The sequence below is a fragment of the Notolabrus celidotus genome, chromosome 17 (assembly GCF_009762535.1).
Source record: "Notolabrus celidotus isolate fNotCel1 chromosome 17, fNotCel1.pri, whole genome shotgun sequence".
In the NCBI taxonomy this organism is placed as follows: Eukaryota; Metazoa; Chordata; class Actinopteri; order Labriformes; family Labridae; genus Notolabrus; species Notolabrus celidotus.
Window position 1 is genome coordinate 18,059,725 of NC_048288.1, and position 14,555 is coordinate 18,074,279.

At 39.8% G+C, this 14,555-nt stretch overlaps 1 protein-coding gene across 7 annotated transcripts in view; it reads right to left on the reverse strand.

Annotated features, from left to right (window-relative positions):
• The window catches only part of col11a1a (collagen, type XI, alpha 1a), a 149,113-nt gene that overhangs the window by 5,199 nt on the left and 129,359 nt on the right, over window positions 1-14,555 (reverse strand). For all 7 annotated transcript variants that reach the window (XM_034706183.1, XM_034706184.1, XM_034706188.1 and 4 more), the window contains 10 exons: window positions 12,458-12,565; window positions 12,121-12,174; window positions 10,111-10,164; window positions 8,067-8,174; window positions 5,420-5,473; window positions 5,294-5,329; window positions 5,145-5,198; window positions 4,804-5,050; window positions 1,989-2,101; window positions 1,534-1,602 (listed from right to left, as the gene is read on the reverse strand). In XM_034706183.1, the coding sequence (XP_034562074.1) occupies window positions 1,534-1,602; window positions 1,989-2,101; window positions 4,804-5,050; window positions 5,145-5,198; window positions 5,294-5,329; window positions 5,420-5,473; window positions 8,067-8,174; window positions 10,111-10,164; window positions 12,121-12,174; window positions 12,458-12,565 (897 nt within the window). The remainder of the gene's footprint in view (window positions 1-1,533; window positions 1,603-1,988; window positions 2,102-4,803; window positions 5,051-5,144; window positions 5,199-5,293; window positions 5,330-5,419; window positions 5,474-8,066; window positions 8,175-10,110; window positions 10,165-12,120; window positions 12,175-12,457; window positions 12,566-14,555) is intronic.

Below are 14,555 nucleotides of genomic sequence, written 5' to 3' on the forward strand. Positions count from 1 at the left end.
CTCAATCAAATTTGTTTTTGTTTGTCTCCTCTGCCAAAAATTCTATGTGCATTAACATCGTCATATTTGCACCCCGTTGCTCACTGTGAACGTGAGGCGTGTTACATAAAACTTGCAATCTGCCTCAGCTTTTTTGAAAAACTGCAAAGGAACCAGCATTTGGAGAATATCTTCTGAAAGCTGTTTCTTTTGTTAATTTTTTTGTACTATGTTGCTGTCACTCCTTCATGCATGCTCACTCATGTCTCCTGTATTTAACATCTGTTCTCGATACCTGACATCTATCTAATAACACTGCGACACACCTTCATTGTTATCCTGTCACATCACAGTTGTCTTTTTAAAATACAGGTTTCCTCGCCTCCAGTTTATTACTGTCATCGTTATACGCAGCCCTCCACCTCCCTATCACCGCCCAGTCTTTTAAGTCTCATCAGTTTCATCATCTCACCCGCCACAGACAACATCGTCCCACACCTCCACCACCTTTGTCCCACACCTCCAGTGTCTGAACTCCACGGGGTGATAGACTTTGCTTCTGCTCTGGGCAGACATCCTTTGATCACTATATCTCCCTGTGGAGTTCAAGCACCAAAGACTCTCTGACATAAATCCATTAGCACACCGTCAATTTAGAATAAATATTCATACTTTGTTCATTCACTTGTCTCTTTTGAGTGAACAGTTACAGAAAAGAAAAACTGGTAGACTCAGGAGGGAGTGACTCAATTCCAAGCTAACAAGCACTCTCATGTTTGTGGTAGTAGAAGTCCATGCATGGGTTGTTGAACAAATTAAACACCTCTTGGTTTATTCATCTAAAGTTTTTGACTCTTCCTGGCTCTCCTGCAAAGCTTGATGTAGAGAAACAAGAGTTCTCTAGGTGTGAAAATAAACTTTAAGTGAACCTTAAGTGAACATGTGCAGTTACAGAGCTCTCTTGGTGATACCCAAGGATGTACTGTACTTACTGCGCCGGTTCCTGTGATGTTAAAGTCTATATGTGTGAAAATAAAAGAGCCTGACTCCTGTTTGATGGATCAACACAAACGTGTTTCTTTCATTTCAATCCTGGAGAAACAGCAGCTGATGGTCACCGAGACGCTTTTTAAACTGTTCAAGGTTACAGTGAGGAGAGGAGGAGAAGTGAGACACTGAACTCTGAGGCGTTCTGCCTGAATCCTCTGTAATGTTTTATTGATGCTCTGTTCTTTATATGGAACAGTCAGAGAATTGTAATGTTCTGACAATAGCAGAAAATGAGCCGGAGTTCAAAGGGATGCAGATTATTTTAAGTAAAAGCCGATGCTGCTGAGGATGAAAGTGGATCGCTTACACTCTGAATTCTCCCCACTATAAAATATGAACGCAGTAAAAACCATGAGGTAGTTTGGGGATTTCTTTATGGGGAGCAGCTTCAGGTCACTGCCTCGCTATCTCAGGGCGGGTCTGCTGTTTGAGTCTTTTAGCAGCTGCTCAAAATTTTGTAGGAACACACAGGAGAATAAAGCAAAAACAGCTCTGTACACTTACTATTTTACCACGCTTAAATTCACTGAACCATGACCCAGGGACTTCTTTGGGCCAGGAGGATATTCTGACCTGGAGAAAGAGAAAAAAAAGAGAGAGAAATAACATTACATTTGGTCGTAAATCAGCGCTGGAAATAAGGACAGGCTTGTTGTTAAGCAGAGCCTGGAGGGTTGTATCAAAGTTTATCATCCTGGAGCAGAAGATAAACCTGTTTGTTATTTTAATATCTTTGAAATATCTTTTTAGCAAACTTCAGAGTCAAATCATTCTCTAACATTTGCCTTTTGGTGTTTTGTGTATTGTTTGCACAAAGTCAACATCACATCTCTAGACGTGTCTCCCTGCAGCAGATCTGGGATCTTTGACAGATTTAGCTTGGTTTAATATACAGCTCAATATCTGATGAGGAATGATGATTAACGACAGACAGATATTATAAATCTAAAGTAACTCACTGCGTTGGATTTCTTATCAGGATAGATGCAGGTTTCTCCTCCGGCGGTGAAGTTACAGTAAACTTTGAAGGAGTCTCCGGAGCAGCCCTGGTTTGGATCGATCCAGTACTCGCCTGAGGAGAAACAGACACACTCAGACATCATGATCACCTCATCTCCACAGAACAAATTCATACTTCTTTTTCACATGTTACGGTGCTAGATTGCAAATTCAGCTTAATTTGATACTCCTTTTCATTACTGTGGCAAAGCAAAAATGAAGTGTATCATTAAGCTTGGAGCAAGGTGTTCTTAAAGGTGACATATAACGCTCTTTTTCATCAATATATATTGGTCTAAGAAGACCTGAACAAGCTCCGAGCTCTGACTTCCATTACAGACCGGATGTCGTTGTGACGTATGAAAAACACTAAAAACTGAAACGGCTCGTTTCAGCACACATTTACAGAAAGGTGAAGAAATCAGAACAGGGACAGAATGGATTTTTTTAATTTTCGGTGGGTTTGTAGACATGCCAGGGAAACATATTTCAGGTAGAGAACCATTAAAAAGTCGATTTTGCATGATATATCACCTTTAATGCGCCACAAATGTTTCCTCAAAACATAAGTAGAATGAGCATTAAAAAACTTAAACCAACTCAGACTGTGGCAAATGGCAGCTTTTATCATCCTTAATGCTACACTGGAACTAAGAGACCGAGGGCTCATGGGATACGACTCAAACAGCAAACAGTTAGCTCATATTTACCAAATCAAGACAAAATCAAGGAAAACTAACAAAACAAACAACTCTGATGTTCAGTATTATTTTCCCTGGGCAATACTCTAAATCAGGGGTTCCCAAAGTGTGGGTCGGGACCCCCTGGGAGGTCGCGAGACACAAATGGGGAGTTGTGAGATGTCTTCCTGAATGTTTTTTTTTTCTTAATTATCTAAAGATAGCATATTTTACCCATTATAGTAAAGAATATTGACTAACATAGTAGTTAACCTTGAAATAAAACCTTGAAAATAGAACATGTGATGAGTTTTCTGTCTTTCTTTTTGCCAGATGACTCCTAGGTTTAGGGTTAGTGAACAGTTAATTATCAAAAGCATCAGTAGCAGTAAATTGATTTATAACGGCACAGGAAACACAGCCACATGCTCATATAGGTTGGCTAATTTTCTGCAGACCAGCTAAATGAAGCCACATTAAATCACTTTGAGGGACAGTTGGGGGTCGCAAGTCTTTGGCACTGATATTTTGGGGGTCGCGGGCTGAAAAGTTTGGGAACCCCTGCTCTAAATGGCTGTTTTCAACAGAAGAAGTTAGATCAGTCACACAACTGACGTTTCTACCGTTTGAAATGTGTTATTGCAACAGCAGAGCATTGTTTGTGTTTGGGGTCAAGGCTCCAACCTCATCACTCCCTGCACATTTAATCTGCATGCAGACATTTGAGGAGTGATGGGATAATAGCATCATAAACCACCCAGTCAGAGCTTACAGGTGGATGCTGGGAGGTGATGGAGCTGTAAAGTTTGGGTGGAGTTCTGTCACAGGGCAAAGGGGGGCAACAACAGAGTACAGGCAATCACCAGAAATCTGTCAGCTTACACAGACGGCCAAATTGGGAGGAAATGTTTGTCAGGTGAGTGTGGGAATTATGTTGTCGGATGTGAAATCAATGAAGCTCAAGTTGCCTGTCTGAAAGAGCTAACAGGTGTTACCTCACTTTTATCACTTGAATACCAGTTTGTCTGAAAATAGGTTTCTGACAGCCACTGACTATAGAACAACAGACAGAACAACAGCTATCCTGAATGACGCCACGATTCTTAGAGCTCCCTCTACTGATTGACTGCAGTATGCTTCAAACTAGCCAATTATCAGGGCTGTTATTTGGCATTTTGCCAATTATCTATACTGTTAGTTTACTGATGGCTGATAAAATCAACTGATGAAAACGTGGGCTTCCTTGGTTCTACTGCTGGTGTGTTTTTCCCTCTGGGTCTGTTTTCACTCCCCACTCTGTTCTGATTGGCTAGACCCTTTTCCACTGAGATCAGACAATGAAATGATGACTTCCATAGAAAATCTCTCACTTTCCTCACACCTGTCACAAATGGATGTGGTGCAGCAACAAATTTGGGCCAAAGTCTTTATAGAATTTAATTAGAGAGAAAAGCGAGACAAACAACTCAAGGCTGTTTCAAGCCCAAAATTCTGCGCCGTGTTGTCTCTTCTCGACAAACACTGAGTGAGTGAGTGAGTGAGTGAGTGAGTGAGTGAGTGAGTGAGTGAGTGAGTGAGTGAGTGAGCGAGCGAGCGAGCGAGTGAGCTGGTAGGATGCAAAATAGGGTCAGCATTTAAACAAGTAATGCCACCACACAAGTAGGAGACGAGTTTGAGCTTTAGGTGTCGCTTGTGATTTCTCCATTAGCAAATTAAATCCAAGTGAGTGAAAATGCAAAAACTGGTCCTTGTTTTTTTCGTGGACATAATGCAAGTTGGGAAAAATCCTCCATCTGATGCTCGACCTCTCTTTTTGACATTGCTTACCAAACCATTAAAAGTGCTGATTTCTAGAAGTTAAAACGGGGAGTCATCGATCTTAAACTCAAAGTGTCAACTGCTTTGAGGGAATTCATCAGGGACATTAAAGTTTCTGGTTCTTTTTTCATCTAAATCCACAGCATGGTTTTAGTTTATAAAGTATGAGTACGGTAATGTGAATGTGGATTGTGGAGTCAGTGGCCAATATCATATGACTGTCAGCTGTTACTGTGAGGACATGGTGTAACTGTCACATCCAACACATTGATCTTACCGTCAGGGAACTCTGGGTGGCAGAGTTGCAGGTCTTTGCATGTTCTGGCTGGGTTGTTCTGCGTTCCCATCGGGTACTTCATGCGCTCGATGTCCTGCTTGAGATTGTTGAGCGAGCCGAAGATGTCCTCCATGCCCTCGCCATAGTCCATGATGGTGTCGGCTGCATCTGACTGCATGCCGCTGGAGCGCTTGGTCTTCTTGGGAGACTGGATGGGCAACGGCTGGATCACCTCACCTGGGGGGCCCTGTGGGGTGGAGTGGATTAATAGTTAACTTTTTGTATACAAAGGACAGAGAAAATAAGACAAACAGGGAACAGTTGAGGTCTTAAATACTCACAGGAGGACCAGGAGGACCGACAGTACCAGTGTCTCCTTTAGGTCCAGCAGTTCCCTGTAGGTATGATGAAAAGAAACACATTATCCAACAGTGGTCCAACACACACACACTCAGTAATAATCTGACTTTACAATCAGTGATGTACTCACACTTGAACCCTTGGCTCCCTTGGGACCTTGAGGACCCTGCAGGAGACAAAAGCACCGCAGTTTAATGAAACCATTCTATCAGAAGTGTTGAATCTAAATGAAGGAATGGATCAGTGACAGACTTACAGGCAGACCGGGGGGACCTGGGGGACCAAGAGGACCGGAAGATCCTCTGATACCCTGATGAAAAAAGAAGTCAGATATAAATGGAAAGAAAATTCAGAGATAGACTGGAATAATGAGTATAATGAAAAAAGCAGGGATATAGAGGTTTAGGAGTTTATGAGCTGATAAGATGTGTAAAGGCACAAGGGGATGTACGATTTTTAAAAACATCTGGACATTTGGCTTGAAATAGCAGAAATGAACATATGAAATCAAAGTTAGGCTTCTTAATAAGCATCCACAAAAGCCTGAGGGAAAATAAGCGACCACAGCTAACAAAAACCAAATTCAAAAAACTGGTTTGATAGTTTCCCAAAGACTGTGAGCATGGTAGATCCCAGCTTTAACTTACACTTGCATGACTCCGCCCACAATTAGACACAGGTAATAATCAGAGTTGAGAAGCTGTCTATGCTCTTCTCCTTAAAGCCAGAAACAAAAGTCTTTATATGATTTAATATTATAGATTAGCTGGTCACATGCTCGATAGAGGGTTTCAAGAAGCGTTACATCTATATCTATATCTTGGATAGCAGTAAGCATACAAGTAGCAGGTCTTGGGAACCAGAGGGTCACTGGTTCAAGTCCCATTTAATTGTTAATTTGCTATTTCATAGGCTCCTGTTTGCTTTATACTCTTTTGCACTGTCTACTTTGCTGCTGTAACATTTACATTTTCCAATTGTGGGACGAATAAAGAATATCTTATCTTATTATCCCATTAAAGACCATGGTCTGGATTTTGTACTGAAAGCAGAAGAGGTGCCAGTTCACTTTCTGGGCACTGCGGGGATTCCTTTGTAAAGGGACCTAACCCCCAACCGTGCAGAACGCTTGTCCATGTGCAGCCTCCCAAATCCTGACATCTCTCTATCAGTGCACAACCACATCATTCCAGAATATGTGTGTGTTGCACGTTCAATAACAGAGTGTAAAACTGAGCTTTCACTCAAGCATTAATGAAGTATATCTTCAGATACCCTTATATGTTCTCAAAAAGCTATGTTTGTAAGGCCAGCCCTCTAGTGTTAGTTCGAGACATAATATTACTTGACTAAACTAAACTTCCCCTACTGTCACTTAAGCTGAAAACAGGCCACCAAGGTTTACAATTAACAAAGTTTGAAGTTTTTGTGGATTTGGACTTCAGTGTTTTTGGAATGAAGTCTTAATTTTAACCTGCAAAAACTTAAAACTAAATAAAAGACTTGGTGGTGCCTCAATACTCAAAACACTCAATTTAATCTTTAAATACACCCAAAGACCTGGATCCAAAATACAAACAGAGTACCAAGGGAGAACTTTCTCAAAGTCCTTGCTCTCTGACAAAGGAGGACATTACGATTTTATTAGACTTAATCTCTGATGCTTAATCCAAGCCTTCACCTTAAATCACCGAATCAGGGCAGGCTGAGGGCCACAGCAGGGCGGACGAGCAGAGTATTCACTCAGTCTGAGCGTTTATTTAAAAATGGATGAAGGCCGTTATCAGTCCTTTAAAGAAGAAAACCTTCAACATCAGATGAAGGCTCAAAGACTGAGAAGTATATTTAATTCTAACCCATTGATTCAGACAGAGACTCATTCCAGTGTTACCCAAAACACAGAATATTATAACATCAATGTGGACATCACTGATAGTAACCACACTGGGTAAATTTAATGAAGTTTTATGCAGCCAAGAAAGGGCAAAAATATGGTTAAAAAGGTTCACTCAAAATGCATTAAAGCCACAGTAACACTATTTTTAGCAGTAATGGGAAGGTAATAATAAAGTCAACATATGACTTCTTTCAATTTGCCATGCTAGAATCACAATAAGACTTATTCATGATTTTTGTAATGGTGTAAGTAACTTAGTTTGTGGTCAAGCTTTCCAATAGAGATTGCCTCATGAAAGTGTTAATTTGTATGATTTATTATGACATTTTTAATACCTTTAACCTCCATTGCTTTATTTCCTATGCTGATAATACATTTGCTTTTATTTTGAAAGGATGCCAAGGTACTTTCAAATGATGTTAAGTTACAGGAGTACATGAAAACTGCTAAAAGAAAGATGAACAGCAAAAAATGTTGGAGATATTTGCGCCGTGGAGAAGCTTTTATGCTGTCTGTTACGTCCCTCTCTTACTCTCTCTCTCTGTTAGGTGTGGAGACACCACTCGCCACACGTACATTATGAGTAGAGAAGGATCATTCTCTAGGTAATCAATAGCCAATCGCAATCTTACATGGATATAAAAAATAAAAATAATGATGTTAGTCAAAAATTATCTTAATTTTTCATCTGACTGATTTGAATCGTCCTTCATGATTTGTGACCATCTCATGAGGAACCATTACACCTGTAAGCAGTACGAGTGCAACCTGACAAAATCTCTATTCAGCACCACATGCTCACAGAGGAGATGGATCTGTGCTCTGTATATGTGAGCAGGATTCAGCCACACTGCTGCATTTTTCAGACTTGTAGTCAACAGTAAATAAATGTGTGTGTTGAGACCTGAGGCCACAGAGGGAGGGGCAGCGAGGGTGAAAAATGGCAGGGGGTGGAGGGCACACAGCCCCGGGGAGCTGCATGGGAGCAGAGTCATTAATTACTCACATTGTCGCCCTTGCCGCCGGGTGAACCTTGTGGTCCAGGTAATCCTCGGTCTCCTTTCTCTCCTTGCTCACCGGGAGGTCCGATTAGACCGATCAAACCAGGGTGACCCTGCAGGGGGAAAACAAATATGCGCAAACATTAAAGAAATTCAAACACAGCAGCAGAGTTCCTTTGTGGGCAATCATGGATGGCAAAGGTTGTTACAGCTTTTTTACACAGAACAGCAGGACACAGAGTAATATCGAACACAGACATCTTTCTTAAAGCTCTGAGGAACGTTCGGTTTGTGGAGATTTTGGAGCTGTGACGATCTCAAAACTCCATCCTGTACTAACGCTGAAGTCCGGAGCTGCGTCCAAGTAAACATGGAGGTTCTAGTGTGTGTTAATGAGAATAAAAGGTGGTCAGAGAAGATCCTTGTGTCACAGCATCATTTCTCAAGTCCATTGATCAGGTTTTGAATAATCAATCTGTTGATCAACCCTGACAAGAATGAAATTGCTTTGTCATGGTCAGGGATTCTTAATCCAAGCTTTTTTCTTTTCCATCTGTTAAAATATTCATTCAGAAAATGTCTACGTTGATTTCACTGTTTTATTTCTGAACACAAAGTCAGAGCAAAACGCAAATCAATGTTTGTTTGACAGTTTTGCTTAGAAATCAATTTGTCAAGACTCGTTTTTCTATTTAGGCGAGTAAATCCTGTCGAGACATCTAGTCATGATGATCAAGTTTTCTAAGCAGATATACATTTTCCACTTTGAATTCCAGCCTGAATATCCTTTTTTCAAGATGATGGTGAATGATTCTGATGCTAATGTAAGTTTTTTCTGATATAATGAGGAAATAATCATATTACAGAGCATCTGAAGACCTGCAGAGGTGATCATTGCTATCTTCCCATAAGCTATTATCTTGTGAGTACAAGATCAAAGTTTCTGCATTAGATAAACATATTAGTAAGTAGTTTAGCTGTACTGGGTTGAAGTTATTTCCCATAATCACAGCCTTAATTCAACATGACAGCGCTATCTGTATCTTAATGTAAGCACATACCCTTACATAGTGTCATATTTTATGCTTCACTAATGTAGATGGTTAGAAAATTACCTTTCTTCTGCAGCAGTACTACTTTGAAGATATTTTCACCTGATATAAATGCAATTTCAAGACAACAGTTGATAACTAAAGCTTATTTTCCTACATCATGACAACTTAAATATTTTCTTCTTATGTTTCAAACCATTTTTTAGTCCAGATGCACTTGCTCTTATATGTCTGCAGGCTGTTTGACACTTTGACAATTTCCAGCAAGTTTGTGTTTCGTGCTTTAAGTTTGCAATCCAGCGTAATACTTTCAACATTCAGTCATCTCCTCTCCTCGTTTTTCGAGGGCTGGATTTTTGCAGAAGGCATTGAAGAGTGAAGTTTCGTTTTAACGAAAATGGTCACGACTCAGAATGAAAATGCCTCCCTCCCCCTGAACAGACAAAAAATAAATAAATAATGCGACAACAATCTACAACACAAAGGTGCTGACTTTGAAATGAGCTCTAACCAGGCTGAGTAATGTGACAGCGTTTAAAACGCGCCGCCTCGATTGTGTTACTTTAAACTGTTTCTGTGCAGCCATCATGTCGCTGTGTGGGAGGAGAATTAGATTTTAGAGTAATGTGTGCTGTCTGAAGATCCTGAGCTCTTATATTTCAACAGCAAATTTGACGGAGCAGCGGAGAAAAGAGCAAGATTAGACAGATTAGAGTGATACATCACTTCCAGTTGCAGATTCAAACCTGCCAGATGGATTGTATCGCAGGCAAAAACTCATTTTGTTTCCTTAATGTTAGCTTGCTTTGGTATTAACGCTCCTGTGTGAATCTGAAAGACGTCTGGTTCTTAAATGTTTGCAGAGCCGTGTGAGCTTTGTGATGAGCAGAGCTGAGGTCTCTGTTGGTTTGAGGTTTCAGTGTTTTCAGGTTTGTCTTCAGCCTATTTGGGACCGGGGGAAATGAAACTGGCTGAAACGAAATAGAGAGACACTCACCTTTTCACCTTTAGAGCCAGGGTCACCTTTCAGACCGGGGAGACCAGGAGGACCCTGTACAACAAAAGAGCGAGTTAGAAATCAATTTCAGCAAGAGAAAACACACAAAAAGATCAAAAAAAGATAGAAAGGGAGATAAACAGAGAGGATAGTTTGAAGAAAACCAGCAAGACAGAGAAAGTGAAGCAGAAAATGAGGAATGAGGACAAAGAAACTTGAAAGAGAACAAAAGAAGAGGCAGAAAAATCATCAAGAGAAGAAAACTGCAGAGCAGAGAAAAGCATCAGCGTAATTACAATTATGACTTATGGGGACAAAACACTCAAATCCAGAGAGAGGTGAAGTTTTAATATTAACTGTAAGAATATTGGTTTGAAACGTGACTTTCAAACTGACACTGGGACAAAAAAACAACAACTATTTCTGCTGAATCTGTTTTCAACAAAGATACAGACAATATCTGAGGGTTTGTGTTCTAAGATTTCTTTGTAATCAGACATGATTGCACTCTAAAATAGGATATCTTCCTGCAACATTTATACGTAATATCCTTGTCCTGTCAAGATCTGTATTCTTCTCTTTTTATATATGAAGTGCATTTTCTGTGTATCCATGATGACGTGGGTAAAGTTTTCAGGTCTGTAATAGCGAGGAGAAGCCTTCAACTAACTTTGCATTCTTTCACTTTGAACACTTGAGGCTAAACGGATCATTGTGACATGATAATCTCTGACATACAGTCTAGATAAATAAATAAATAGTTTCACTTCTGTTTTTAGTTTTGATTTTGTTTTAACTAAAACCTGTTACTGAAATAAATGCACTAAATACGCCGCTACGCACTAAGTAGTTTGTGAAATGTATGCAATGTATCTAAAAATCTGATGCTCTGAAGATATTTTTCTGAACCTTTTATTTTATTAAGTGCACGTTTGGTGTCAATGAAGATATTTGGTAGAGTGTTTGCATGTTTGTGTATCCAATGAAAGCCTTTTACAAACCTTGTATTTTTACACTTGTAGAAGATAAGGCTAAAAAAAATAGTGTTTAATCAAAATCCCTGATGTTTCAATAAACAAACATTAAGATAAGGATCATTTGTGGGGCCTCTATTTGATAGGACAGCTTGAGAGAGAGAAAATCTAGGATGAGAGAGGTGGAATGACATCCATCAATTCATTTCAGGACCAGGAATCAATCCTACAATGAGGACTGTATCTTCTGTATATGAGGCGCCTGCTCTGTCAACTAAGTTTAACCAGCGCCTGCTTTGAAATATTTACTTTAAAACTAGCACCAGCATAATTGCACCAAACAGTCTTGTGCAAAACAGTTATGTTTATGTAAAGTAAAAATACAGACAACTACAGCAAGATTACATCCTAGATTAATGAGGGATGCTTTGTGGGGTAATCTTTGTAAACAGATTGGATTGCACCCTAAAAACGCCTAAATCTGGACCCCCTCTGTGACATTTACAGACAAGTTTACAAATTATACAAAGGTTATCTTTGAAAAAGGAGCCACTAAAAAGTAAAATATGAAATGTTGGAACCTCTGACAAGTCAGTAGAAAAGCTTCCCATTTTAATATATCTCTGTCATAACATTAATCTTTTCAAGTAATGCCCTGCAGTCGGTATTGATCAGTGAAATGATAAAATCACATTTCACCGAATGTCTCACTGTATGCAGTTTCTTAAAGATCTGCTGATGCAAGATCTGAAACCTTTTTGATTTATGACTCAGGTATTATGACGGAAATCATATGCAGTAAACATCTTTTTAAGTATCTGTAATGGATCAGATCTCCCTGTCTGCTTTCTCTTAACATTACAGATGTGTGACAGATCCATAAACTTATAATCCTCTGGATCTTTCTGGGTAGGGGTCTCTTTTCCTCTAGTGTTGAAACTTTTGGCCTTGCTGTGTCAGAAGTGAAGAAATAAACCTCCCAGCTGTAGTTAGAGAGATAAATATTGAGGTAGAGGGAGGTATTCAGCATACTAACCATGGGGCCAGGTGGACCATCCTGTCCTGGGGCTCCGGGCAGTCCTTGTTCTCCCTGTGAAAAGACGTTCAATATCAGTGAGCGTTACAGTCGCTGTGTCTCCTCCTGCCTGTTATTGATCTTCTGTGCTCACTCGATGATTAATCGCCCAAACAGAGGAAAAAAGTGTGCTGGAATAAACAAGCAAACTAAAGTATGAGCCAAATGGATGTATTGATTATTCCATGAAGTCTATCATCATGCCTTAGCAGAGCTCTTTTTTTTTTAAATGCCTGTGTGTGTGTTTGTTCAGATGTATATTCAGTATATAAGAGATTGTTATGTAGCTTAGACTTACCACAGGGCCGGGGATTCCTCTTAGACCCTCTGGTCCAGGCTTTCCAGGAGGTCCCTGAGGGCCGACTGGTCCGGTTTTACCTGCTGGACCCTCAGATCCGGCCTCGCCCTGTGTATGAGGAGATACACGTGATTTGAGAAACATAACGCAGATGAGAATTTCAGGTTGGTTTCACTAAATAGAGATTTTTAAACATTTTCAGTTTACGCTGCAGATATTTAGTCCTCCATGCTTTATCAGCTGAATCAATACTTCATTGAGTAGAGTGAGGTGTGCATGTGTTGGAATTAGACTGCCACTAGAGTGGAAATTCTTCCATGCATGTAGAGATGCTGAATTAGTTGGGCTTGTATAATATATGCAGTGATGTAGTTATCGTAGAGATAACGAGCAATCTTATACTTCCATGGTCAGAGTGCACCGTGAAAATGTGCTTACAGGTTAGAGGAAAATATATGATTAATGTGCTTGATATGTCAAGGGAAGCAGTACACCTACTCATATTATTTACCTCTCTTTAGGTATACAGCATTCACTGAAGGACATCCTACAACTTTCTGCATAGCTAAGTGTGGAATGAGTGTGGAATGGGTAAAAACCACAGACTGTACAAAACCCAGTCATAGTCTTACTATGTTACCCATTGGTTCCTGAAGAGGCAGTGTGAAGCCCTAGTGGTTGCCATATTGGAAACACTGGCTGTTTTCGAAACGGCCTGCTACATACTACCTACTAATGTAGTAGGCAGTAGGTACTGCCTACTACATACTGTGTTTGAATTTAGTATGTAGTATGACTGTTCTGTTGGATCTGTGTTGCAGTACACTACACAGATTTACGCTAGAGTAAACAGCGGCAAACCTGATAGAGAAACTGCTTCTTTAGCATCCACTTATGATTTTAAAAGTTAGGAAGTGGTTTATATGTAATTTAATAATTTTCACAGCACCTAAAAACTGATTTCCCCCCGTCAAAAAAAGAAGAGAAAAGAAAGAGCAGAACGAGCACTGTGCATTGTGGGAAACAGAACATGAGGCAGACTGGTCCGATGCAAGCTGTGAAATTTTCCCCAATCAGTAGACATCTGGGAAGTTTTGGCATACTGCAGATTTTGCTCTTGTTCACATACTACTTACTACATACTGGATTTTGGCCAAATCAGTACGTACTGCTAGTATAGTAGGTGGTTTCGAAAACAGCCATAGTCTCATTTACGTTACCCATTGGTTCCTGAAGAGGCAGTGTGAAGCCCTAGTGGTTGCCATATTGGAAACACTAACTCTAGCTAACTTCTAACTGCTGTGGGACTTTAGCCTCCTGGCAAACAGCACCAACACGCCCACCTGTCAGTTGATTAAGCCAATGTATGTATAACTCCTTGCCTTTATATCAACTTATCAGATGTACAGCCTCATCCACAGTACAGTTTGTATGAGCTTCAAACACCACAACCATTTTTTTTCTACCAGAATGTGAACATGTTTATTTTAACATTGTAACATGAGCTCTAATGGGGATTTCTGAGCTTTTGGAGACAGCCCCAAATGGACACTTGAGGAACTGCAGCTTTCTGCTCTTCACACTGGCTTTGTTTGTGTGTTTTCATCAGTGGAGCTTGCTGCTTGGTAAAAGCAAGTTTAGAGAGCTGGCTTAAGGGTTTTATATTCTAAGCCTGGTTGAATAATTTCCAAACAGACTCAGGATTAAATGATTAAAACAAGTGAACAGTTGGATTAAAACATACTTTTATATAAACAAGACCTGTATTTGTTCATCCTCCATTTAATTTCTAAAAGTTTAATTAATCTTTTAATATTGGGGACATTTTACAAAATATCTATTTATATTTTCATTACTTGTAATATTATTATAAATTTAAGGTTATTGATAGTTGGAGTACTCTGCATACTTGCTTTCTAATTCAACAAAAACAAATTCAGATGACTGATGTCACACTTCTTTCAGCATACCCACGGTGAAACTCGAAAGGCGTGGCTCTTTTCTTTTAAGAGAAAATCAAGAATATTTTGTAATATTTCATGGTGCTTAAGAATAAAACATCCAACGTGAACAATCAGCTCCAGGCTTTTCTAAGCTA